This window comes from Cherax quadricarinatus, chromosome 71, assembly GCF_038502225.1.
Source record: "Cherax quadricarinatus isolate ZL_2023a chromosome 71, ASM3850222v1, whole genome shotgun sequence".
In the NCBI taxonomy this organism is placed as follows: domain Eukaryota; kingdom Metazoa; phylum Arthropoda; class Malacostraca; order Decapoda; family Parastacidae; genus Cherax; species Cherax quadricarinatus.
The window spans coordinates 7928012-7953769 of record NC_091362.1 but is presented as its reverse complement, the minus strand read 5'-3'; the positions used below and the strand labels follow the sequence as shown (position 1 = coordinate 7953769).

At 44.5% G+C, this 25758-nt stretch overlaps 1 protein-coding gene across 4 annotated transcripts in view; it reads left to right on the top strand.

The window, feature by feature from the left end:
• LOC128700403 (minichromosome maintenance domain-containing protein 2-like) overlaps positions 1 to 25758 on the top strand; it is a 135682-nt gene that overhangs the window by 69181 nt on the left and 40743 nt on the right. For all 4 annotated transcript variants that reach the window (XR_011393984.1, XM_070099992.1, XM_070099991.1 and 1 more), the window contains one exon: positions 14582 to 14831. Coding sequence is in view for 3 of the 4 variants with exons in the window: in XM_070099992.1 (XP_069956093.1) it covers positions 14582 to 14831 (250 nt within the window). In the remaining variant the exon portion in view is untranslated. The remainder of the gene's footprint in view (positions 1 to 14581; positions 14832 to 25758) is intronic.

The following is a 25758-nucleotide window of genomic DNA, read 5'->3' as shown; positions in this document are numbered from 1 at the left end:
TCCACACACAATTACACACAAAATTACACACTCACACACACACACACACACACACACACACACACACACACACACACACATATCCAGACACACATGAAGATTGGGGAAGGGCAAAGAAGGCCGCAGACGGAGTACAGTCTAGGGGGTCAGAGACTACAAACCTCACTCAAGGAAAAAGATCTTGGGGTGAGTATAACACCAGGCACATCTCCTGAAGCGCACATCAACCAAATAACTGCTGCAGCATATGGGCGCCTAGCAAACCTCAGAACAGCATTCCGACATCTTAATAAGGAATCGTTCAGGACCCTGTACACCGTATACGTTAGGCCCATATTGGAGTATGCGGCACCAGTTTGGAACCCACACCTAGCCAAGCACGTAAAGAAACTAGAGAAAGTGCAAAGGTTTGCAACAAGACTAGTCCCAGAGCTAAGAGGTATGTCCTACGAGGAGAGGTTAAGGGAAATCAACCTGACGACACTGGAGGACAGGAGAGATAGGGGGGACATGATAACGACATACAAAATACTGAGGGGAATTGACAAGGTGGACAAAGACAGGATGTTCCAGAGTTTGGACACAGCAACAAGGGGACACAGTTGGAAGCTAAAGACACAGATGAATCACAGGGATGTTAAGAAGTATTTCTTCAGCCACAGAGTAGTCAGTAAGTGGAATAGTTTGGGAAGCGATGTAGTGGAGGCAGGATCCATACATAGCTTTAAGCAGAGGTATGATAAAGCTCACGGCTCGGGGAGAGTGACCTAGTAGCGATCAGTGAAGAGGCGGGGCCAGGAGCTCGGACTCGACCCCCGCAACCTCAACTAGGTGAGTACAACTAGGTGAGTACACACACACTCCCCCCTCACCACCGACATCTCACTACTTCCCCTGATCCATCACCTCCCTCGATCACCCTCCCCTCCCCCGTTCACCCCAAACCCTCCCCACCCCTCCCCACTCAGCTCCCAAATAGCCACAGTTCCTCCACTACTTCCCCCCCCCCACACTCTGACACACACACTACTAACCTAACATACAGAACTACATAGGTTTCCCACTCTGAGGCAATCAGGATAAAACAAAAATGGGTTGCCAGAGAGCAACAAGAAAAACCAAGGGACAGGAGGAGGAAAATGCAAAGGAAGATTGGGCAGCAGAGCTCATAAAAAGGGATCATGAATGGGAAAAGAAACTAGAAGAACTTAGCATGAGAATGGAAGAGAGGATAGATATGGAAAGCAGGAAGTGGGAGGTGCATGTCAAAACAGCAGAAGCTAGGATACAGAGTTTAGAAGAGGAACTGAAAAATCTGAAACAGCATAAAGAACTAAAGAACATTTTGGGATTGACATCAGAGACTGCTACCTCAGCCACAAATAAGGGGACTGTAGGGAAAGAAGGGGCACAACTGCATGGAGATGCTCTATCAGAGGAGACTGTAGCAAATGAAAGAGCTAAGCTTTATGTGGAGGCCCTAACAGACAACAACAGAGCCCAAGGAAAGCCGAGAAGGGAAAATGACAGGCCACTGAACCCAAGTACATTAGCCAGTGAAACTGATGAAAGGAAAGCTGCAGTGGAGGAAACCAAATTAAATGAGGGGATACACAGGGATATGCAGTGGGAGAATGAAAGGGTGAGGTCAGTCTTTGTGTATGGGCTCCAGGAAGTCGAAGGGGAAACATATGAAGCAAGAAAACAAGGGGAAAAAAAAGCAATTGAAAGCATCATGAAAGCAATAGGAGAAGACGATATGACCCAGCTGGAAAATTTTCGGAGAATAGGGGGGTTTGTAAAAAAAAGAACCCGGCCAGTGAGAGTGACCTTCAAGGCAGAAGCGACTCGGACCAGGATACTGCAGGAGAAAGCACGATTAAGGGACATGACGGCATACAGGAGGGTGTATCTCGACCGCGACAGAACACAAGAAGAAAGGAAGAAACTGAGAGAGATGGTACAAAGGCGAAAGGAGGAAAGAGAGGGGATGGAGAAGACAGACAGGAGATCCCAGACCCAGGAAGAAGATCTAATACAGCCTCCCTCACAACTTTCTATAGAAGCCTCCCAACCAGGTCAACCCCAGTGCAACCAAACACTCTAAATCAAAACACCCATGCCACATCCAATGCCCCCACCCACTACATTACAAACTTCACCCCCACAGCAACAACCCATAGTTCCTTACCAGGTCTCCCACTTCCCCAACCCCAATATACTTCCCAGACCACAGTCTTAGAAAAGAAGTTGAAGGTGTGGTATACAAATGCAGATGGAATAACAAACAAGTATGAGGAGTGGCACGAAAGAATCAAAGAGACATCCCCAGACATAATAGCACTCACAGAAACAAAACTCACCAGAATAATAACAGATTCAATCTTTCCATCCGGATATCAAATCTTCAGGAAAGACAGAGGGAGGAGAGGGGGAGGAGGAGTTGCACTGCTCATTAAAAACCAGTGGGGTTTTGAGAAAATGGAAGGAATGGATGGCATGGGCGAAAGGGACTACTTAGTAGGAACAATCCAGTCTGAGGGACATAAGGTGATAATTGCAGTAATGTACAACCCACCACAGAACTGCAGGAGGCCAAGAGAAGAATACGATGAGAGCAACAGAGCAATGATCAGCACACTAGCCGAGGTGGCCAGGAGAGCACACATGGGGGGAGCAAAGTTACTAGTTATGGGTGATTTCAATCACAAGGAGATTGACTGGGAAAACCTGGAGCCCCATGGGGGTCCCGAAACATGGAGAGCCAAGATGATGGATGTGGTACTGGAGAACCTCATGCATCAACATGTTAGAGACACTACCAGAGAGAGAGGAGAGGATGAACCAGCAAGGTTGGACCTTGTATTCACCATGAGTAGTTCGGACATCGAGGGTATCATGTATGAAAGGCCCCTGGGAGCTAGTGATCATGTGGTTCTGTGCTTCGACTACATAGTTGAGCTCCAAGTGGAGAGAGTAGCAGGAATAGGCTGGGAAAAACCAAACTACAAAAGGGGGAACTACTCAGGCATGAGGAACTTCCTTCAAGACATTCAGTGGGAGAGGGAACTGACAGGAAAACCAGTACAAGAAATGATGGACTATGTAGCAACAAAATGCAAGGAGGCAGAGGAGAGGTTTGTTCCCAAGGGAAACAGAAATAATGGGAAGAACAGAACGAGTCCTTGGTTCACCCAAAGGTGTAGGGAGGCAAAAACTAGGTGTAATAGAGAATGGAAAAGATACAGAAGACAGAGAACTCAGGAAAATAAAGAAATCAGCCGAAGAGCCAGAAACGAATATGCACAGATAAGAAGGGAGGCTCGGAGACAATATGAAAATGACATAGCATCAAAAGTAAAGACTGACCCGAAGCTGTTGTACAGCCACATCAGGAGGAAAACAACAGTCAAGGACCAGGTAATCAGACTGAGGAAGGGTGATGGGGAATTCACAAGAAACGACCGAGAGGTATGTCAGGAGCTCAACACAAGATTTAAAGAGGTATTTACAGTGGAAACCAGTAGGACTCCAAGAAATCAGAACAGGGGGGCACACCAGCAAGTGCTGGATGAGGTACATATAACCAAGGAGGAGGTGAAGAAGCTGCTATGCGAACTTGACACCTCAAAGGCGGTGGGACCAGACAACATCTCTCCATGGGTCCTTAAAGAGGGAGCAGAGATATTGTGTGAGCCATTAACAAAGATCTTCAACACATCATTTGAAACTGGGCAACTCCCTGAGGTATGGAAAATGGCAAATGTAGTCCCAATTTTTAAAAAGGGAGACAGACATGAGGCACTAAACTACAGACCTGTATCTCTAACGTGTATAGTATGCAAGGTCATGGAGAAGATCATCAGGAGGAGAGTGGTGGGGCACCTGGAAAGAAACAAGTGTATAATTGACAACCAGCACGGTTTCAGGGAAGGAAAATCCTGTGTCACAAACCTACTAGAGTTTTATGACAAGGTGACAGAAGTAAGACAAGAGAGAGAGGGGTGGATCGACTGCGTATTTTTGGACTGCAAGAAGGCTTTCGACACAGTTCCTCACAAGAGGTTACTGCAAAAGCTAGAGGACCAGGCACACATAACAGGAAAGGCACTGCAATGGATCAGAGAATATCTGACAGGGAGGAAACAACGAGTCATGGTACGCGACGAGGTGTCAGAGTGGGCGCCTGTGACAAGCGGGGTTCCACAGGGGTCAGTCCTAGGACCTGTGCTGTTCTTGGTATACGTGAACGACATAACGGAAGGGATAGACTCAGAAGTGTCCTTGTTTGCAGACGATGTGAAGTTAATGAGAAGAATCGAATCGGACGAGGATCAGGCAGGACTACAAAGAGATCTGGACAGGCTACAAGCCTGGTCCAGCAACTGGCTCCTAGAATTTAACCCTGCCAAATGCAAAGTCATGAAGATTGGGGAAGGGCAAAGAAGACCGCAGACACAATATAGTTTAGATGGCCAAAGACTGCAAACCTCACTAAAGGAAAAAGATCTGGGGGTGAGTATAACACCGAGCATATCTCCTGAGGCGCACATCAATCAGATAACTGCTGCAGCATACGGGCGCCTGGCAAACCTACGGATAGCGTTCCGATACCTCAGTAAGGATTCGTTTAAGACTCTGTACACCATCTATGTCAGGCCCATACTGGAGTATGCAGCACCAGTTTGGAATCCACACCTAGTCAAGCACGTCAAGAAATTAGAGAAAGTGCAAAGGTTTGCAACAAGACTAGTCCCAGAGCTACGGGGATTGTCCTATGAAGAAAGGTTGAGGGAAATCGGCCTGACGACACTGGAGGCCAGGAGGGTCAGGGGAGACATGATAACGACATATAAAATACTGCGCGGAATAGACGAGGTGGACAAAGACGGGATGTTCCAGAGATGGGACACAGACACAAGAGGTCACAATTGGAAGTTGAAGACTCAGATGAATCAAAGGGATGTTAGGAAGTATTTCTTCAGTCATAGAGTAGTCAGGCCATGGAATAGCCTAGAAAGTGATGTGGTGGAGGCAGGAACTATACATAGTTTTAAGGCGAGGTATGATAGAGCTCATGGGGCAGGGAGAGAGAGGACCTAGTAGCAATCAGCGAAGAGGCGGGGCCAGGAGCTGTGACTCGACCCCTGCAACCACAAATAGGTGAGTACAAATAGGTGAGTACAGGCAGGAACCAAGGATCAGATGAGAATGGTTCGGGTAGGGAGGAGTGGATGGAGGAGCAGTGGAAAAGGATGGAACAAGAGTGGGAGAGAAAATTAGGAGAGCTTTCTGAAAAAATGGAGAAAGAGCTCTCTGTGAAATTGGAAAGGAGGTTGGAGAAGGAGACAAAGAATTGGGAGGCACAAGTCGAAACTGCAGTAGCCAAGATAAGGGTCCTAGAAGTTGAGATAAATAGGCTGAAGCGAGTTACAGGGGCAGTGACCAGAGAAGACACAGCATATGAAGCTGCGAGGCTGAACAGGAAGGAAGGAATTATGAATTATGCTAAGGTCACATCAATCTGCCAAGGAGGACCAAGGAGTGAAAGGGAAGATCAGCTGGTTGCAGATGGAGAGGGTGATAGGTCGAATGCTGAGGCACAACAAGGCTATCAAGAGCCACTGGAAAAATCAAGGGAGAAACTGACCACATACAGGCAGGATCCAGAGTCACAGAGGGTGAGGCAATGGGAGGAAGAAAGGGCAAAATCAGTGTTTATCCATGGGCTTCAGGAGAGAGAGGAAAGGACACACACTGAAAGGAAGCAGGAAGAAAGAAAGGAGATTGAGAAAATCATCACGGAAATAGGTGAAGAGATGGACGAGATTGTAAATTTTCAGAGAATAGGGGGGTACTCGAAGGGGAGAAACCGACCAATCAAGCTGATTCTCAGGACGGAAACAGTGCGGAACAGGATCCTCCAAGAGAAACCACGATTGAAATACTCGGAAGAGTACAAGAGGGTGTTCCTAGACAGAGACAGAACAAAATCAGAACGACAGCAGCTGAGGGAGAGGACAAAAAAGCGAAAGGAGCTAGGAAAAGAGACAAGGAGGGAACCAGCAGAGGTCAGTCAGAGCAGGACAGAACAGCAAGGGCAAGCACACACACAACTACTCTCAGAACCATACAACCTATCACACCATCCCAACACACACTACAATCCATACCCACAGCCTCCACCCAACACCGAGCTATAGAATCCCACAGTATGCCACCAGGTCTCCCACCCTCACAGGCCCCCCAAACCACAGTGTTGGAAAGGAAACTGAAGGTATGGTACACAAACGCTGATGGAATAACAAATAAGTGGGAGGAGTGGCACGAAAGAGTCAAAGAAGCATCACCGGACATCATAGCTCTCACAGAAACCAAGCTTACAGGTATGATAACAGATGCCATCTTTCCAACGGGATACCAAATCCTGAGGAAAGACAGAGGGAACAGGGGGGGTGGAGGAGTGGCGTTGCTGATCAAAAATCGCTGGAATTTTGATGAGCTGGAGAGAGGAGATAGCGGAGAAGAAAGTGATTACATAGTGGGAACACTTCACTCTGGAGGTCCCAAGGTGGTAATAGCAGTGATGTATAACCCACCACAGAACAGCAGGAGGCCAAGGCAAGAGTACGACGAGAGCAATAGAGCGATGGTTGACACACTGGCTAGAGTGGCCAGAAGAGCTCATGCATGCAGGGCAAAGCTCCTGATCATGGGTGACTTTAACCACAAGGAGATCGATTGGGAGAACTTGGACCCACATGGGGGCCAAGATACATGGAGGGCTAAGATGATGGAGGTGGTACTGGAGAACTTCATGTACCAACACGTAAGGGACACTACAAGAGAGAGAGGAGAGGATGAACCAGCAAGGCTGGACTTAGTATTCACCTTCAGTAGTGCAGATTTCGAGGACATCACATATGAAAGACCCCTTGGGGCCAGTGACCATGTGGTTTTAAGCTTCGAATACACAGTAGAGCTACAAGTGGAGGGAGAAGCAGGAAGGCCAGGACGAATGAAGCCAAACTACAAGAAAGGGGACTACACAGGAATGAGGAACTACCTGAACGGGGTTCAGTGGGACAGAGAACTGGCAGGGAAGCCAGTTAATGAGATGATGGAATATGTAGCAACAAAATGCAAGGAGGCTGAGGAGAGGTTTGTACCCAAGGGTAACAGGAGTAATGAAAAAGCCAGGATGAGCCCATGGTTTACCCAAAGGTGCAGGGAGGCAAAAACCAAGTGTGCTAGGGAATGGAAGAAATATAGAAGGCAAAGGACCCAGGAGAATAAGGAGAACAGTCGTAGAGCCAGAAACGAATATGCACAGATAAGAAGGGAGGCCCAAAGACAATATGAAAATGACATAGCAGCGAAAGCCAAATCTGACCCGAAACTGTTGTACAGCCACATCAGGAGGAAAACAACAGTCAAGGACCAGGTAATCAGGCTAAGGAAGGAAGGAGGAGAGACAACAGGAAATGACCGTGAAGTATGTGAAGAACTCAACAAGAGATTCAAAGAAGTGTTCACAGAGGAGACAGAAGGGACTCCAGAAAGACGGAGAGGTGGGGCACACCACCAAGTGCTGGACACAGTGCACACAACCGAGGAAGAAGTGAAGAGGCTTCTGATTGAGCTAGATACCTCAAAGGCAATGGGGCCAGATAACATCTCCCCATGGGTATTGAGAGAGGGAGCAGAGGTGCTATGTGTACCCCTAACAACAATATTCAATACATCTATCGAAACAGGGAGATTGCCTGAGGCATGGAAGACAGCAAATGTAGTCCCAATCTTTAAAAAAGGAGACAGACATGAAGCATTAAACTACAGACCAGTGTCACTGACATGTATAGTATGCAAAATCATGGAGAAGATTATCAGGAGAAGAGTGGTGGAACACCTAGAAAGGAATGATCTCATCAACAGCAGCCAGCATGGTTTCAGGGACGGGAAATCCTGTGTCACAAACCTACTGGAGTTCTATGACATGGTGACAGCAGTAAGACAAGAGAGAGAGGGGTGGGTGGATTGCATTTTCTTGGACTGCAAGAAGGCGTTTGACACAGTTCCACACAAGAGATTGGTGCAAAAACTGGAGGACCAAGCAGGGATAACAGGGAAGGCACTACAATGGATCAGGGAATACTTGTCAGGAAGACAGCAGCGAGTCATGGTACGTGGCGAGGTGTCAGAGTGGGCACCTGTGACCAGCGGGGTCCCGCAGGGGTCAGTCCTAGGACCAGTGCTGTTTCTGGTATTTGTGAACGACATGACGGAAGGAATAGACTCTGAGGTGTCCCTGTTTGCAGATGACGTGAAGTTGATGAGAAGAATACACTCGATCGAAGACCAGGCAGAACTACAAAGGGATCTGGACAGGCTGCAGACCTGGTCCAGCAATTGGCTCCTGGAGTTCAATCCCACCAAGTGCAAAGTCATGAAGATTGGGGAAGGGCAAAGAAGGCCGCAGACGGAGTACAGTCTAGGGGGTCAGAGACTACAAACCTCACTCAAGGAAAAAGATCTTGGGGTGAGTATAACACCAGGCACATCTCCTGAAGCGCACATCAACCAAATAACTGCTGCAGCATATGGGCGCCTAGCAAACCTCAGAACAGCATTCCGACATCTTAATAAGGAATCGTTCAGGACCCTGTACACCGTATACGTTAGGCCCATATTGGAGTATGCGGCACCAGTTTGGAACCCACACCTAGCCAAGCACGTAAAGAAACTAGAGAAAGTGCAAAGGTTTGCAACAAGACTAGTCCCAGAGCTAAGAGGTATGTCCTACGAGGAGAGGTTAAGGGAAATCAACCTGACGACACTGGAGGACAGGAGAGATAGGGGGGACATGATAACGACATACAAAATACTGAGAGGAATTGACAAGGTGGACAAAGACAGGATGTTCCAGAGATTGGACACAGTAACAAGGGGACACAGTTGGAAGCTGAAGACACAGATGAATCACAGGGATGTTAGGAAGTATTTCTTCAGCCACAGAGTAGTCAGTAAGTGGAATAGTTTGGGAAGCGATGTAGTGGAGGCAGGATCCATACATAGCTTTAAGCAGAGGTATGATAAAGCTCACGGCTCAGGGAGAGTGACCTAGTAGCGATCAGTGAAGAGGCGGGGCCAGGAGCTCGGACTCGACCCCCGCAACCTCAACTAGGTGAGTACAACTAGGTGAGTACACACACACACACACACACACGCATATGCAACAGGCCTAGTGTCTAATCGACATGTGCCTAGGACAAAATGGTAACTAACACACTCATACACACACACACTCATACACACACACACACACATACACAAACACACACACACACAAACACACACACACACACACACACGGGAACAGTCTATAGTTTTAATTAAGGCGAGGTATGATAGAGCTCATGGAGCAGGGAGAGAGAGGACCTAGTAGCAATCAGCGAAGAGGCGGGGCCAGGAGCTGTTACTCGACCCCTGCAACCGTGTTGATAACTTTTGTTCAAGACTGAGGATTTTGTTCTCGAGTTGTGTCATCCTGGTGTCTTGTTTTGTTAGTGTCTCTCGAAGATTCATATTTTCAATAACTAAGTTGGAGATGCATGTCTTTAGGGTATCTGGATCGTTGGTCATACCTGAGAGACTACTTGGTAGGTTGAATCCGGGGAAGATTATTATTATTATTATAATCAAGGGGGAAGCGCTAAACCCGGAGGATTATACAGCGCCTGGGGGGGGGATGATGTGGAAGGCATTCAGGCTTAATTCGGGGTACTGGAGCACAGACCCAATTCCCTAAATCAAGAGCCTCTCACCAACATCAAGGAACCTTCCTTGAGGGGAATCCGGGGAAGAGAGGGGAGGATGGGCTGGTGGCAGCCATGTTTGTTGTTATTGTTGTGGTGTCGCCTTGAGCGGTGGTGAGTGGCGTCCTCCTGGCTACACTTGTTGAATAGTTGATTTTTCGGTGTTTTCTTGCTGGCCTTGGTGCTGTTTCCTCTTAGATTGCGCCTCATAATACTACAGGAATTGTTGTAGTTAAGAAGAAGTTGTAGTTATACAAAGCTTAGGGTTACGTTGTTCGGCTGGCAGCGGGGTGTTGCTTTCGGTTTGTGGGCAGTCTTCCTTTGATCTCTAATATTTTCGATTTGTAGGTTTCACTGTTGGTAATCTTTGGTCATTCTGGGTGCTACGTTGGGTAGTGCAGTTTTGCTTGTAACTAGGTCATCATAGGAGCATTGGTGGCTCTGATAGTTGGAGAAAAGTACGGAGCTTGGAGGTTGCTGCTGCCGCTGCCACTGCACACTACCATTTACAACACCTGACGCGCGACGACAGTGTTTAACTACAAAAACCACTGCTGGAGATACAATACAACCCAGAAAGCAACTACCACGAGAGTCCACAGAAATAACATCAACAATATTACTGTGTCCAGGCTCAGCATTGCTAATTCTGACTATGTGGACAGGCGTAGACATTTTGCAAAGTGTTGGACAAGAACCAAGCTGCTGCTGAGTATGTTAGGTACCTCTTATCATACATTCTCACCACTGTATTCTATTACCTCAGTGAGTATGACAATTCACAGGCCACGAGACAACTGCAGTCTCATCCTTTTTCACAACGAAGCCGCTTTCCATCGTAAGAACCAAGGCCGGGTACAGGTGACCAAGTTGATGGTAGTGTGAAGAGCGTAAATGCGACCACTACTGTGTAATGGGTCAGCCTATTACGATATACCAGGATGGATAAGGAGAACCTTCAAAACTAGTGATGCCAAGCCCATGATGACTCTTCAGGTCGCCTTCTCTATCTAGGCTGGAATATTGCTGCACACTAACAGCGCCTTTCAAGGCAGGTGAAATTGGTGACCTAGAAAATGTACAGAGAACCTTCACGGCGCGCATAACGGAGATAAAACACCTAAGTTACTGGGGACGGTTGAAGTTCTTCAACCTGTAATCCCCGGAAAGCAGGCGGGAGAGATTCATGCTTATATACACTTGGAAAATCCTAGAGGGATTAATACCGAATTTGCACACGAAAAATCACTCCCTATGAAAGCAAAAGACTCGGCAGGCGATACAACATTCTCCCAATGAAAAGCAGGGGCGCCACAAGCACGATAAGAGACAACACAATAATTGTCTGGGGCCCAACACTGTTCAACTGCCTCCCAGCACACATAAGGGAGATTACCAATAGACCCCTGACTGTCTTCAAGAAGGCTTTGGATAAGCACTTAAAGTCAGTACCTGATTAGCCGGGCTGTGGTTCGTACGTCTGTTTACATGCGGCCAACAACAGCAGCCTGGTTGATCAGGCCCTGATCCACCATGAGACCTGGTTACTGACCGAGCCGCGGGGGCGTTGGCCCCTGAAGCCCTCTCCAGGTATATTGTAACTTGTTTAGTTATCAAGACTTTACGGCCCAGACCCTGGACCATTATGTACAGGATGGGTAATGGGGTGCATCATAAGGATATTAAACTGACTCTTAATATCTAGATGTCGCCTTTACCATCTGTTTAAAACCTAAATAAAACTTAAGAGGAAACTAAATCCATTGGCACATCTTACATATTGTAGCGGGCACGATCATTATGTCACATTCAGCTAAGGATCGTCGGGCTTCAGTACATTGTCTTAATGGAGATTTACACTAAAAGGAGTAAGAATGAGCTAAAATGTTTATCATAATGCTAAACAAGCGATAAATACACTTCTATCTATATATTACAGTATATCACAGTATTTATAGACCGAGTAACGTATTTTCGACTGCCGGTGTGCGGATGATATGCAGAATTAAATAAGTTATGAGTTAATGACTGAGCTAACGCAGTGTTAAGTACAATGTTCATATTTTTACTAATTTCCTGCAAGTCTCGTTTAGAACTTCAGAATGCCTTATCTAATCGTCTTCAGATTTTCAACCCTTGTCAGCTCTTACTAGATGAAGGTTCCTAGAACAGTTGATAAATGTAGGTGCCTGCTGCTCAATTATACATAACCATTCATAAAACTGGTTTCCATGTGGTAACTTTAGAAAGCCTCTTATAATTGGGTTTAAAATTTCAATATTCGTGTGTCGTACTTAGAAGGTTGATGTTACTTTTGGAGCTCCGCTTTTATTCTCTAAATGGTACATAATTATTTTACATTATCACATTATTTTGCTTTATGTTTGTGAGTGGCTCTTGATCCAAGGAATTGAGAATATCCTTACCTTCCTTGGATCGACTCTCAATGCCTCTCATTCCACAGGCACTATGTAACCCCTGCAGGTTTAGTGCTTTCACTAATTAAACTGTATTTGTAATGGCTGATTCATTTAATTAAAAGGATGAAACATTTAGGGGGTTCAAATTTTGCAGTATTCTGTGCAATAACTAAACATCTCTACTAGTTATGTTGCAACTCATAGTGCTGACGCGTTTCCCTCAAAGAAAACTTCGTCTTGATTTTAGGTTGTGTAAGTCTTAATGTGGAAGTTGTATTGGTCAAACTGGTTTCTGTGAAACAATTGAAGAATGTTTCTTTTGATCAGAAATAAATCACAAGTTTTGAATAGGCTGTCGTAGGTTAAATCTGTATAATGTACTTTTATGTTCACATAATACTTGTGTTCCTTCAAGACCTGGAGTTTACCTAGAGAGAGTTCCGGGGGTCAACGCCCCCGCGGCCCGGTCTGTGACCAGTATGTTATGTAATCAAATCCTACATAAAACTTAATTAGTTACATGCATGCTTTCTTACTTAAACATTAATTAATGGTCAGTCTTAGAGAAAAGATTTGATCGCTTTTGGCTTGTGTAGGTCCCAATTTGCTTTTTATCATGTAAAAAACTGTAAAAATAAAACTGATTTTTATGCTTTAATTATTGAGTGCCGCATCAGACTGGCTTAACCTTTCAACGCTGATATCTGGATAATGCAAATTCTAAACAGCATCAGACTTAAATGTGCTGGTGTACTTAGGATACAGGTCTATCTAAGATAAGAAGAGAATGCATGTTCAGCTTGGCTTTAACACTTAAACTGTCCAAACAAATTTACGTTCACATGCGTAGTGCTCCAAAAGTAGATCTACGTTTTTTTGCATATTTTCGAATATAACAAAAAAAAGTAGATCAAAGTTTTTTTTACACGTTTTCAAATGTAAAAAAAAGAAGATCTACGTTTTTTTACATTTTTTCAAATGTTGAAAAAACGTAGATCTACGTTTGGACAGTTTAAGGGTTAAAGCTGTTGCTTCTTCTTTGTAAATTGTGAGTTCATTACCTTTGTAAATTGTGAGTTCATTACCTTTGTAAATTGTGAGTTCATTGCCTCTGTAACTTGCTCAGCTATCAAAACTTTGGAGTCCAGTCCCTGGACCAATTATGTACCTCTGTAATCTTTTGACTACCGCCCACAGGATGGGTATGGGGTGCATAATAAACATATTAAACTAACTAACTAACTTCTTATTGAAAGGTTTGAAATAAGTTTGGTTGTATATGTCCTAACCCATCACTTGTATTGACGAAATTGGGATATTAGTGTCCATATGAGAACTCGTGAACTGTATTAAAAACTTATGCTTCAGTCTACATTATTTTTTGTGTATTGATGAACAGGGGGCAGAGATTTATGTACAGGGAGCAGAGATTGATGTACAGGGAGCAGAGACTGATGTACAGGGAGCAAGGATTTATGTACAGGGAGCAGGGATTGATGTACAGGAGGCAGGGATTGATGTACAGGGGATAGGGATTGATGTACAGGAAGCAGGGGTTGATGTACAGGGAGCAGGGATTGATGTATAGGGGCAGGGATTGATGTACAGGGAGTAGGGGCTGATGTACATGGGAAGGATTGATGTGCAGGGATTGATGTACAAGGAGAAGGGATTGATGTACAGGGAGTAGGGGTTGATGTACAGGGGGAAAGATTTATGTGCAGGGATTGATGTACAGGGGGCAGGGATTGATGTACAGGGGGCAGGGCTTGGTGTACAGGAGGCAGGGATTGATGTACAGGGGGCAGAGATTGATGTACAGGGAACAGAGATTGATGTACAGGGGGCAGGGATTGATGTACAGGGGGCAGAGATTGGATGTACAGGGAGCATGGATTGATGTACAGGGGCCAGGGATTGATGTACAAGGGCCAGGGATTGATGTATAGGGGGGCAGGGAGTTATGCAATACGAGGATATGTTTCTCTGATCGTGAAGTGACCGAAACACGTCTACTTTCTATTGAGGATCCCTAATTTCGGGCAATAAGCTTGTGGAGTGTCGAGCACTTACTGAGCACCTGCCGAGGGCCAGCAACACACACTGCTTTAGATGTTTCTACAATATTAGAGGGTATTAGCACCGGTCGTCTGCTAAACTGGATACTATCAGTTAAGTTAATTATTTAAAATAAGTTAGATGCTCACTATGGGTGTACCTCATTGTTTAAGTAACAAGTATATATTATTATTATTATTATTATGGGTGGTTGCACCCTTCACTAATTCGTTTTATATACAGAATGGTAATGTTGTAAGACAACATTGAAAGTTTCTGTTTCATCAGGCTGGGTTAGCAGTGCTGGGGGTTGGCAGCAACACCACGCTGCTGCTGAGACTGCTGTGGTACGCAGCACGCTACGCCCCTCATGCTGTGCTCCACTCTTCACTGAATGCTCTTACAGCATCTTCCATGAAGGACTCGGAGGGTAATGTGTGGGTGCAGGGAGGCTCACTTCTCCTGGCTCATGGCGGAGTTTGTGTACTGGGAGACTTCTCCAAGTTCAAGAAGGAGTCCAGGCAGTCAGTGTGTAGTGGTCAGTCATTTGTTATAAAACTTTTCTGTTATGTTTTAGAATATTTCACACACACACACACACACACACACACACACACACACACACACACACACACACACACACACACACACACACACACACACACACACACACACACAATATAGTTTAGATGGCCAAAGTCTGCAAACCTCACTCAAGGAAAAAAGATCTGGGGGTGAGTATAATATCGAGCATATCTCCTGAGGCGCACATCAATCAGATAACTGCTGCAGCATACGGGCGCCTGGCAAACCTACGGATAGCGTTCAGATACCTCAGTAAGGAGTCGTTCAAGACTCTGTATACCATTTACGTCAGGCCCATACTGGAGTATGCAGCACCAGTTTTGAATCCACACCTAGTCAAGCACGTGAAGAAATTAGAGAAAGTGCAAAGGTTTGCAACAAGACTAGTCCCAGAGCTACGGGGATTGTCCTACGAAGAAAGGTTGAGGGAAATCGGCCTGACGACACTGGAGGCCAGGAGGGTCAGGGGAGACATGATAACGACATATAAAATACTGCGCGGAATAGACGAGGTGGACAAAGACGGGATGTTCCAGAGATGGGACACAGACACAAGAGGTCACAATTGGAAGTTGAAGACTCAGATGAATCAAAGGGATGTTAGGAAGTATTTCTTCGGTCATAGAGTAGTCAAGCCGTGGAATAGCCTAGAAAGTGAAGTAGTGGAGGCGGGAACCATACATAGTTTTAAGGCGAGGTATGATAAAGCTCATGGAGCAGGGAGAGAGAGGACCTAGTAGCAATCAGTGAAGAGGCGGGGCCAGGAGCTATGAATCGACCCCTGCAATCACAAATAGGTGAGTATACACACACACACACACACACACACACACACACACACACACATACACACACAGATGTATGATAAAGCTCACGGTTCAGGAAGAGTGACCTAGTAGCGACCAGTGAAGAGGCGGGGCCAGGAGCTAGGACTCGACCCCTCCAACCTCAACTAGGTGGGTACAACTAGGTGAGTACACACACACACACACACACATACACACACACACACACACACACACACACACACACACACACACACACACACATATATATATATATATATATATATATATATATATATATATATATATATATATATATATATATATTTGTACACCAAATCCAGTCATTCCTGGAGTGGAACCACAGTCGATGGCCTCCACTCCAAACCAACAGATACAGATACTAATGCCGGAAAAAAATCCCCCCCCCCCAGTACCAACAATACCACCAGTCCGATGACATTCTTCTTTGCACATATACAGGGTCTAAAGCCAGCAACAAACAACAAAATTCCTTTCATCCGTGGACTGCTTGCAGAGGCAAAGGCAGTGTTCGCGGCTTTCACTGAGACCCACATAAAGGATCACTTAGACAACGAAATATGGATCCCAGGTTACAACCTATACAGATGTGACAGAGTGAACAGGCAAAAGGGGGGGGGGGGGGGTTGGCCTGTACATTGCAGAGTCACTTGTTTGCACAGAACTGCTTAATGCCTCAAATGATGCAGTGGAAGTTTTAGCAGTAAAGGTCGAGAACCAAAACCTAGTCATTGTGGTAGTCTACAAGCCTCCGGATGCAACATCCCAGCAATTCCAGGAACAGCTGTTAAAAATTGACCACTGTCTGGAAAATCTTCCAGCTCCTGCACCCAACAATTACTCAGATATGGTAAACATGAGGAAATTAAATCTTCATCAGAGTACAAAACAAATTCTGGCCACAAAATAGAGCGAAACACCAACGTCAAAGACCTGGGAGTGATCATGTCGGAGGATCTCACCTTCAAGGACCATAACATTGTATCGATCGCATCTGCTAGAAAAAATGACAGGATGGATAATGAGAACCTTCAAAACGAGGGAGGCCAAGCCCATGATGACACTCTTCAGGTCACTTGTTCTATCTAGGCTGGAATATTGCTGCACACTAACAGCACCTTTCAAGGCAGGTGAAATTGCTGACCTAGAAAATGTACAGAGAACTTTCACGGCGCGCATAACGGAGATAAAACACCTCAATTACTGGGAGCGCTTGAGGTTCCTGAACCTGTATTCCCTGGAACGCAGGCGGGAGAGATACATGATTATATACACCTGGAAAATCCTAGAGGGACTAGTACCGAACTTGCACACGAAAATCACTCACTACGAAAGCAAAAGACTTGGCAGACGATGCAACATCCCCCCAATGAAAAGCAGGGGTGTCACTAGCACATTAAGAGACCATACAATAAGTGTCAGGGGCCCGAGACTGTTCAACTGCCTCCCAGCACACATAAGGGGGATTACCAACAGACCCCTGGCAGTCTTCAAGCTGGCACTGGACAAGCACCTAAAGTCGGTTCCTGATCAGCCGGGCTGTGGCTCATACGTCGGTTTGCGTGCAGCCAGCAGTGACAGCCTGGTTGATCAGGCTCTGATCCACCAGGAGGCCTGGTCATAGACCGGGCCGCGGGGGCGTTGACCCCCAGAACTCTCTCCAGGTAAACTCCAGGTAATATATATATATAAAGAGGAGTGATTGGTGGAATGATGAAGTAAAGGGTGTGATAAAAGAGAAAAAGGTAGCTTATGAGAGGTTTTTACAAAGCAGAAGTGTTATAAGAAGAGCAGAGTATATGGAGAGTAAAAGAAAGGTGAAGAGAGTGGTGAGAGAGTGTAAAAGGAGAGCAGATGAAAGAGTGGGAGAGGCACTGTCAAGAAATTTTAATGAAAATAAGAAAAAATTTTGGAGTGAGTTAAACAAGTTAAGAAAGCCTAGGGAAAGTATGGATTTGTCCATTAAAAACAGAGTAGGGGAGTTAGTAGATGGGGAGAGGGAGGTATTAGGTAGATGGCGAGAATATTTTGAGGAACTTAAATGTTGAGGAAGAAAGGGAGGCGGTAATTTCATGCACTGGTCAGGGAGGTATACCATCTTTTAGGAGTGAAGAAGAGCGTAATGTAAGTGTGGTGGAGGTACGTGAGGCATTACGTAGAATGAAAGGGGGTAAAGCAGCTGGAACTGATGGGATCATGACAGAAATGTTAAAAGCAGGGGGGGATATAGTGTTGGAGTGGTTGGTACTTTTGTTTAATAAATGTATGAAAGAGGGGAAGGTACCTAGGGATTGGCAGAGAGCATGCATAGTCCCTTTATATAAAGGGAAAGGGGACAAAAGAGATTGTAAAAATTATAGAGGAATAAGTTTACTGAGTATACCAGGAAAAGTATACGGTAGAGTTATAATTGAAAGAATTAGAGGTAAGACAGAATGTAGAATTGCGGATGAGCAAGGAGGCTTCAGAGTGGGTAGGGGATGTGTAGATCAAGTGTTTACATTGAAGCATATATGTGAACAGTATTTAGATAAAGGTAGGGAAGTTTTTATTGCATTTATGGATTTAGAAAAGGCATATGATAGAGTGGATAGAGGAGCAATGTGGCAGATGTTGCAAGTTTATGGAATAGGTGGTAAGTTACTAAATGCTGTAAAGAGCTTTTATGAGGATAGTGAGGCCCAGGTTAGGGTGTGTAGAAGAGAGGGAGAATACTTCCCGGTAAAAGTAGGTCTTAGACAGGGATGTGTAATGTCACCATGGTTGTTTAATATATTTATAGATGGGGTTGTAAAAGAAGTAAATGCTAGGGTGTTCGGGAGAGGGGTGGGATTAAATTATGGGGAATCAAATTCAAAATGGGAATTGACACAGTTACTTTTTGCAGATGATACTGTGCTTATGGGAGATTCTAAAGAAAAAATGCAAAGGTTAGTGGATGAGTTTGAAAATGTGTGTAAAGGTAGAAAGTTGAAAGTGAACATAGAAAAGAGTAAGGTGATGAGGGTATCAAATGATTTAGATAAAGAAAAATTGGATATCAAATTGGGGAGGAGGAGTATGGAAGAAGTGAATGTTTTCAGATACTTGGGAGTTGACGTGTCGGCGGATGGATTTATGAAGGATGAGGTTAATCATAGAATTGATGAGGGAAAAAAGGTGAGTGGTGCGTTGAAGTATATGTGGAGTCAAAAAACGTTATCTATGGAGGCAAAGAAGGGAATGTATGAAAGTATAGTAGTACCAACACTCTTATATGGGTGTGAAGCTTGGGTGGTAAATGCAGCAGCGAGGAGACGGTTGGAGGCAGTGGAGATGTCCTGTTTAAGGGCAATGTGTGGTGTAAATATTATGCAGAAAATTCGGAGTGTGGAAATTAGGAAAAGGTGTGGAGTTAATAAAAGTATTAGTCAGAGGGCAGAAGAGGGGTTGTTGAGGTGGTTTGGTCATTTAGAGAGAATGGATCAAAGTAGAATGACATGGAAAGCATATAAATCTATAGGGGAAGGAAAGAGGGGTAGGGGTCGTCCTCGAAAGGGTTGGAAAGAGGGGGTAAAGGAGGTTTCGTGGGCGAGGGGCTTGGACTTCCAGCGGGCGTGCGTGGGCGTGTTAGATAGGAGTGAATGGAGACGAATGATACTTGGGACCTGACGATCTGTTGGAGTGTGAGCAGGGTAATATTTAGTGAAGGGATTCAGGGAAACCGGTTATTTTCATATAGTCGGACTTGAGTCCTGGGAATGGGAAGTACAATGCCTGCACTTTAAAGGAGGGGTTTGGGATATTGGCAGTTTGGAGGGATATGTTGTGTATCTTTATACGTATATGCTTCTAAACTGTTGTATTCTGAGCACCTCTGCAAAAGCAGTGATAATGTGTGAGTGTGGTGAAAGTGTTGAATGATGATGAAAGTATTTTCTTTTTGGGGATTTTCTTTTTTTTTTTGGGGGTCACCCTGCCTCGGTGGGAGACGGCCGACTTGTTGAAAATATATATATATATATATATATATATATATATATATATATATATATATATATATATATATATATATATATATATATATATATATATATATATATGTCGTGCCGAATATGTAAAACTGGTCAATTAGCAAGAACTCATTTAAAATTAAGTCCTTTCTAAAATTATCCCTTATACGTTTAAAGATATATTTTTTTCATTAATGTTGATGTAAAAATTTATAATTTTGTACCAAAAGGAACTTAGAAAACCTACCTAACCTTATTATAACAAGCAAAATTTATTTTAGCCTAACCCAACTAAATATATTTTAGATTTGTTTACAATAATTGAATACTAGACAAACACAGTGAAATATATTTGTTTCGTTAGGTTCAGAATGATTTTGGCGAAATTATTGCATACACAAATTTTCACTTGTCCTATATTGCAAGATGAGCTTTGATATTTAAGCCAAGATCGCAAGTTCTGCCTATTCGGCACGACATATATATATATATATATATATATATATATATATATATATATATATATATATATATATATATATATATATATATATACATATATATATATATATATATATATATATATATATATATATATATATATATATATATATATTATATATATATATGTTGAAAATAAGAAAAAGTTTTGGAGTGAGATTAACAAGTTAAGGAAGCCTAGAGAACAAATGGATTTGTCAGTTAAAAATAGGAGAGGAGAGTTATTAAATGGAGAGTTAGAGGTATTGGGAAGATGGAGGGAATATTTTGAGGAATTGTTAAATGTTGATGAAGATAGGGAAGCTGTGATTTCGTGTATAGGACAAGGAGGAATAACATCTTGTAGGAGTGAGGAAGAGCCAGTTGTGAGTGTGGGGGAAGTTCGTGAGGCAGTAGGTAAAATGAAAGGGGGTAAGGCAGCCGGGATTGATGGGATAAAGATAGAAATGTTAAAAGCAGGTGGGGATATAGTTTTGGTGTGGTTGGTGCAATTATTTAATAAATGTATGGAAGAGGGTAAGGTACCTAGGGACTGGCAGAGAGCATGCATAGTTCCTTTGTATAAAGGCAAAGGGGATAAAAGAGAGTGCAGAAATTATAGGGGGATAAGTCTGCTGAGTATACCTGGTAAAGTGTATGGTAGAGTTATTATTGAAAGAATTAAGAGTAAGACGGAGAATAGGATATCAGATGAACAAGGAGGCTTTAGGAAAGGTAGGGGGTGTGTGGACCAGGTGTTTACAGTGAAACATATAAGTGAACAGTATTTAGATAAGGCTAAAGAAGTCTTTGTGGAATTTATGGATTTGGAAAAGGCGTATGACAGGGTGGATAGGGGGGCAATGTGGCAGATGTTGCAAGTGTATGGTGTAGGAGGTAGGTTACTGAAAGCAGTGAAGAGTTTTTACGAGGATAGTGAGGCTCAAGTTAGAGTATGTAGGAAAGAGGGAAATTATTTCCCAGTAAAAGTAGGCCTTAGACAAGGATGTGTGATGTCACCGTGGTTGTTTAATATATTTATAGATGGGGTTGTAAGAGAAGTAAATGCGAGGGTCTTGGCAAGAGGCGTGGAGTTAAAAGATAAAGAATCACACACAAAGTGGGAGTTGTCACAGCTGCTCTTTGCTGATGACACTGTGCTCTTGGGAGATTCTGAAGAGAAGTTGCAGAGATTGGTGGATGAATTTGGTAGGGTGTGCAAAAGAAGAAAATTAAAGGTGAATACAGGAAAGAGTAAGGTTATGAGGATAAAAAGATTACGTGATGAAAGATTGAATATCAGATTGGAGGGAGAGAGTATGGAGAAGGTGAATGTATTCAGATATTTGGGAGTGGACGTGTCAGCGGATGGGTCTATGAAAGATGAGGTGAATCATAGAATTGATGAGGGGAAAAGAGTGAGTGGTGCACTTAGGAGTCTGTGGAGACAAAGAACTTTGTCCTTGGAGGCAAAGAGGGGAATGTATGAGAGTATAGTTTTACCAACGCTCTTACATGGGTGTGAAGCATGGGTGATGAATGTTGCAGTGAGAAGGCTGGAGGCAGTGGAGATGTCATGTCTGAGGGCAATGTGTGGTGTGAATATAATGCAGAGAATTCGTAGTTTGGAAGTTAGGAGGAGGTGCGGGATTACCAAAACTGTTGTCCAGAGGGCTGAGGAAGGGTTGTTGAGGTGGTTCGGACATGTAGAGAGAATGGAGCGAAACAATGACTTCAAGAGTGTATCAATCTGTAGTGGAAGGAAGGCGGGGTAGGGGTCGGCCTAGGAAAGGTTGGAGAGAGGGGGTAAAGGAGGTTTTGTGTGCGAGGGGCTTGGACTTCCAGCAGGCATGCGTGAGCGTGTTTGATAGGAGTGAATGGAGACAAATGGTTTTTAATACTAGACGTGCTGTTGGAGTGTGAGCAAAGTAACATTTATGAAGGGGTTCAGGGAAACCGGCAGGCCGGACTTGAGTCCTAGAGATGGGAAGTACAGTGCCTGCACTCTGAAGGAGGGGTGTTAATGTTGCAGTTTAAAAACTGTAGTGTAAAGCACCCTTCTGGCAAGACAGTGATGGAGTGAATGATGGTGAAAGTTTTTCTTTTTCGGGCCACCTTGCCTTGGTGGGAATCGGCCAGTGTGATAATATATATATACATATATATATATATATATATATATATATATATATATATATATATATATATATATATATATATATATATTTACTAGTTGATGTTGCAGGGGTCGAGTCCAAGCTCCTGGCCCCGCCTCTTCACTGGTCGCTACTAGGTCACTCTCCCTGAACCATGAGCTTGATCGTACCTCTGCTTAAAGCTATGTATGGATCCTACCTCCACTACATCGCTTCCCAAACTATTCCACTTTCTGACTACTCTGTGGCTGAAGAAATACTTCCTAACATCCCTTTGATTCATCTGTGTCTTCAGCTTCCAACTGTGTCCCCGTGTTGCTGTGTCCAGTCTCTGGAACATCCTGTCTTTGTCCACCTTGTCAATTCCTCTCAGTATTTTGTAAGTCGTTATCATGTCCCCCCCTATCTCTCCTGTCCTCCAGTGTCGTCAGGTTGATTTCCCGTAACCTCTCATCATAGGACATACCTCTTAACTCTGGGACTAGTCTTGTTGCAAACCTTTGCACTTTCTCTAGTTTCTTTACATGCTTGGCTAGGTGTGGGTTCCAAACTGGTGCCGCATACTCCAATATGTACTCACCTATTTGTACTCACCTATTTGTGGTTGCAGGGGTAGAGTCCTAGCTCCTGGCCCCGCCTCTTCACCGGTTGCTACTAGGCCCTCTCTCTCCCCGCTCCATGAGCTTTATCAAACCTCGTCTTAAAACTGTGTATGGTTCCTGCCTCCACTACGTCATTTTCTAGGCTATTCCACTGCCTTACAACTCTATGACTGAAGAAATACTTCCTACTATCTCTCTGACTCATTTGTGTCTTCAACTTCCAATTGTGGCCTCTTGTTTCTGTGTCCCCTCCCTGGAACATCCTGTCTTTGTCCACCTTGTCTATTCCATGCAGTATTTTATATGTCGTTATCATGTCTCCCCTGACCCTCCTGTCCTCCAGTGTGGTCAGGCCGATTTCCCTTAATCTTTCCTCATAGGACATTCCCCTTAGCTCTGGAACTAACCTTGTCGCAAACCTTTGTACTTTCTCTAGTTTCTTGACGTGCTTTATCAAGTGCGGGTTCCAAACAGGTGCTGCATACTCCAGTATGGGCCTGACATACACGGTGTACAGTGTCTTGAATGATTCCTTATTAAGGTATCGGAATGCTGTTCTCAGGTTTGCCAGGCGCCCATATGCTGCAGCAGTTATCTGATTGATGTGTGCTTCCGGAGACATGCTCGGTGTTATACTCACCCCAAGATCTTTCTCCTTGAGTGAGGTTTGGAGTCTTTGGCCACCTAGCCTATACTCTGTCTGTGGTCTTCTGTGCCCCTCCCCCATCTTCATGACTTTGCATTTGGCAGGATTAAATTCGAGAAGCCATTTGCTGGACCAGGTGTCCAGTCTGTCCAGGTCTCTTTGAAGTCCTGCCTGGTCCTCATCAGATTTAATTCTCCTCATTAACTTCACATCATCTGCAAACAGGGACACTTCTGAGTCTAACCCTTCCGTCATGTCGTTCACATATACCAAAAATAGCACTGGTCCTAGGACCGACCCCTGTGGGACCCCGCTCGTCACAGGTGCCCACTGTGATACATCATTACGTACCATGACTCGTTGTTGCCTCCCTGTCAGGTATTCTCTGATCCATTGCAGTGCCCTTCCTGTTATATGCGCCTGGTGCTCTAGCTTCTGCACTAATCTCTTGTGAGGAACTGTGTCAAAGGCCTTCTTGCAGTCCAAGAAGATGCAATCAACCCACCCCTCTCTCTCTTGTCTTACTTCTGTTATTTTATCATAAAACTCCAGAAGGTTTGTGACACAGGATTTGCCTTCCGTGAATCCGTGCTGGTTGGCATTTATACTCCTGTTCCATTCCAGGTGCTCCACCACTCTCCTCCTGATAATCTTCTCCATAATTTTGCATACTATACACGTCAATGACACAGGTCTATAGTTTAGTGCCTCTTTTCTGTCTCCTTTTTTAAAAATGGGAACTACATTTGCCGTCTTCCATACCTCAGGTAGTTGCCCAGTTTCCAGGGATGTGTTGAAGATTGTGGTAAGTGGCACGCACAATATATCTACTCCCTCTCTAAGGACCCACGGGGAGATGTTGTCTGGTCCCATTGCCTTTGAGGTATCGATGTCCCTTAGCAGTTTCTTCACCTCCTCCTCATCTGTATGTATGTCGTCCAACACTTGTTGGTGTATTCCTTGCTGGTGTCCCCATCTGGTCTGTCCCCCCAGAGTCCTTCCTGTCTCTACTGTAAATACTTCCTTAAATCTCTTGTTTAGCTCCTCACATACCTCTTGATCGTTTCTTGTGAGTTCTCCACCTTCTTTCCTCAGCCTTATCACCTGGTCCTTGACTGTTGTCTTCCTCCTAATGTGGCTATACAGCAGTTTCGGGTCAGATTTGACTTTCGATGCTATGTCGTTTTCATACTGTCGCTGGGCCTCCCTCCTTATCTGTGCATACTCGTTTCTGGCTCTTCTACTAATCTCCCTGTTTTCCTGGGTCCTATGCCTCCTGTACCTTTTCCATTCTCTGTTGCACTTAGTTTTTGCCTCCCTACACCTTCGGGTAAACCAAGGACTCGTTTTGGTCTTCCTATTATTTCCGTTTCCCTTGGGAACAAAACTTTCCTCTGCCTCCTTGCACTTTGTTGCCACATATTCCATCATCTCGTTTACTGATTTTCCTACCATTTCTCTGTCCCACTGAACCTCCTGCAGGAAGTTTCTCATACCTGTGTAGTCCCCCCTTTTATAGTTTGGCCTGTCCCCTTCAGTTCCTGTTACCTTCTCCACTTGTAACTCTACTATATAGTCAAAACTCAGAACCACATGATCGCTAGCTCCAAGGGGCCTCTCATAAGTGATGTCCTCAATGTCTGAACTGCTCAGGGTGAACACAAGATCCAGTCTTGCTGGCTCATCCTCCCCTCTCTCTCTGGTTGTGTCCCTGACATGTTGATGCATGAGGTTTTCAAGTACCACATCCATCATCTTGGCTCTCCATGTTTCGGGACCCCCATGTGGCTCCAGGTTTTCCCAGTCGATCTCCCTGTGGTTGAAATCGCCCATTACCAGTAACTTTGCTCTGCTCGAGTGAGCTCTTCTTGCCACCTCAGCCAGTGTGTCCACCATCACCCTGTTGTTTTCTTCGTACTCCTCTCTTGGCCTCCTGCAGTTCTGTGGTGGGTTATACATCACTCCAATGACTACTTTATGTTCTCCGGACTGAATTGTACCTACAATGTAGTCTCTTTCTCCAATCATGTCCATGCCTTCCATTTCCTCAAATCCCCATCGGTGTTTTATGAGCAGTGCAACCCCTCCTCCCCCTCTACTCCTTCTATCTTTCCTCAGGATCTGATATCCTGTTGGGAAGATTGTGTCTGTTATTGTCTCAGCGAGTTTTGTTTCTG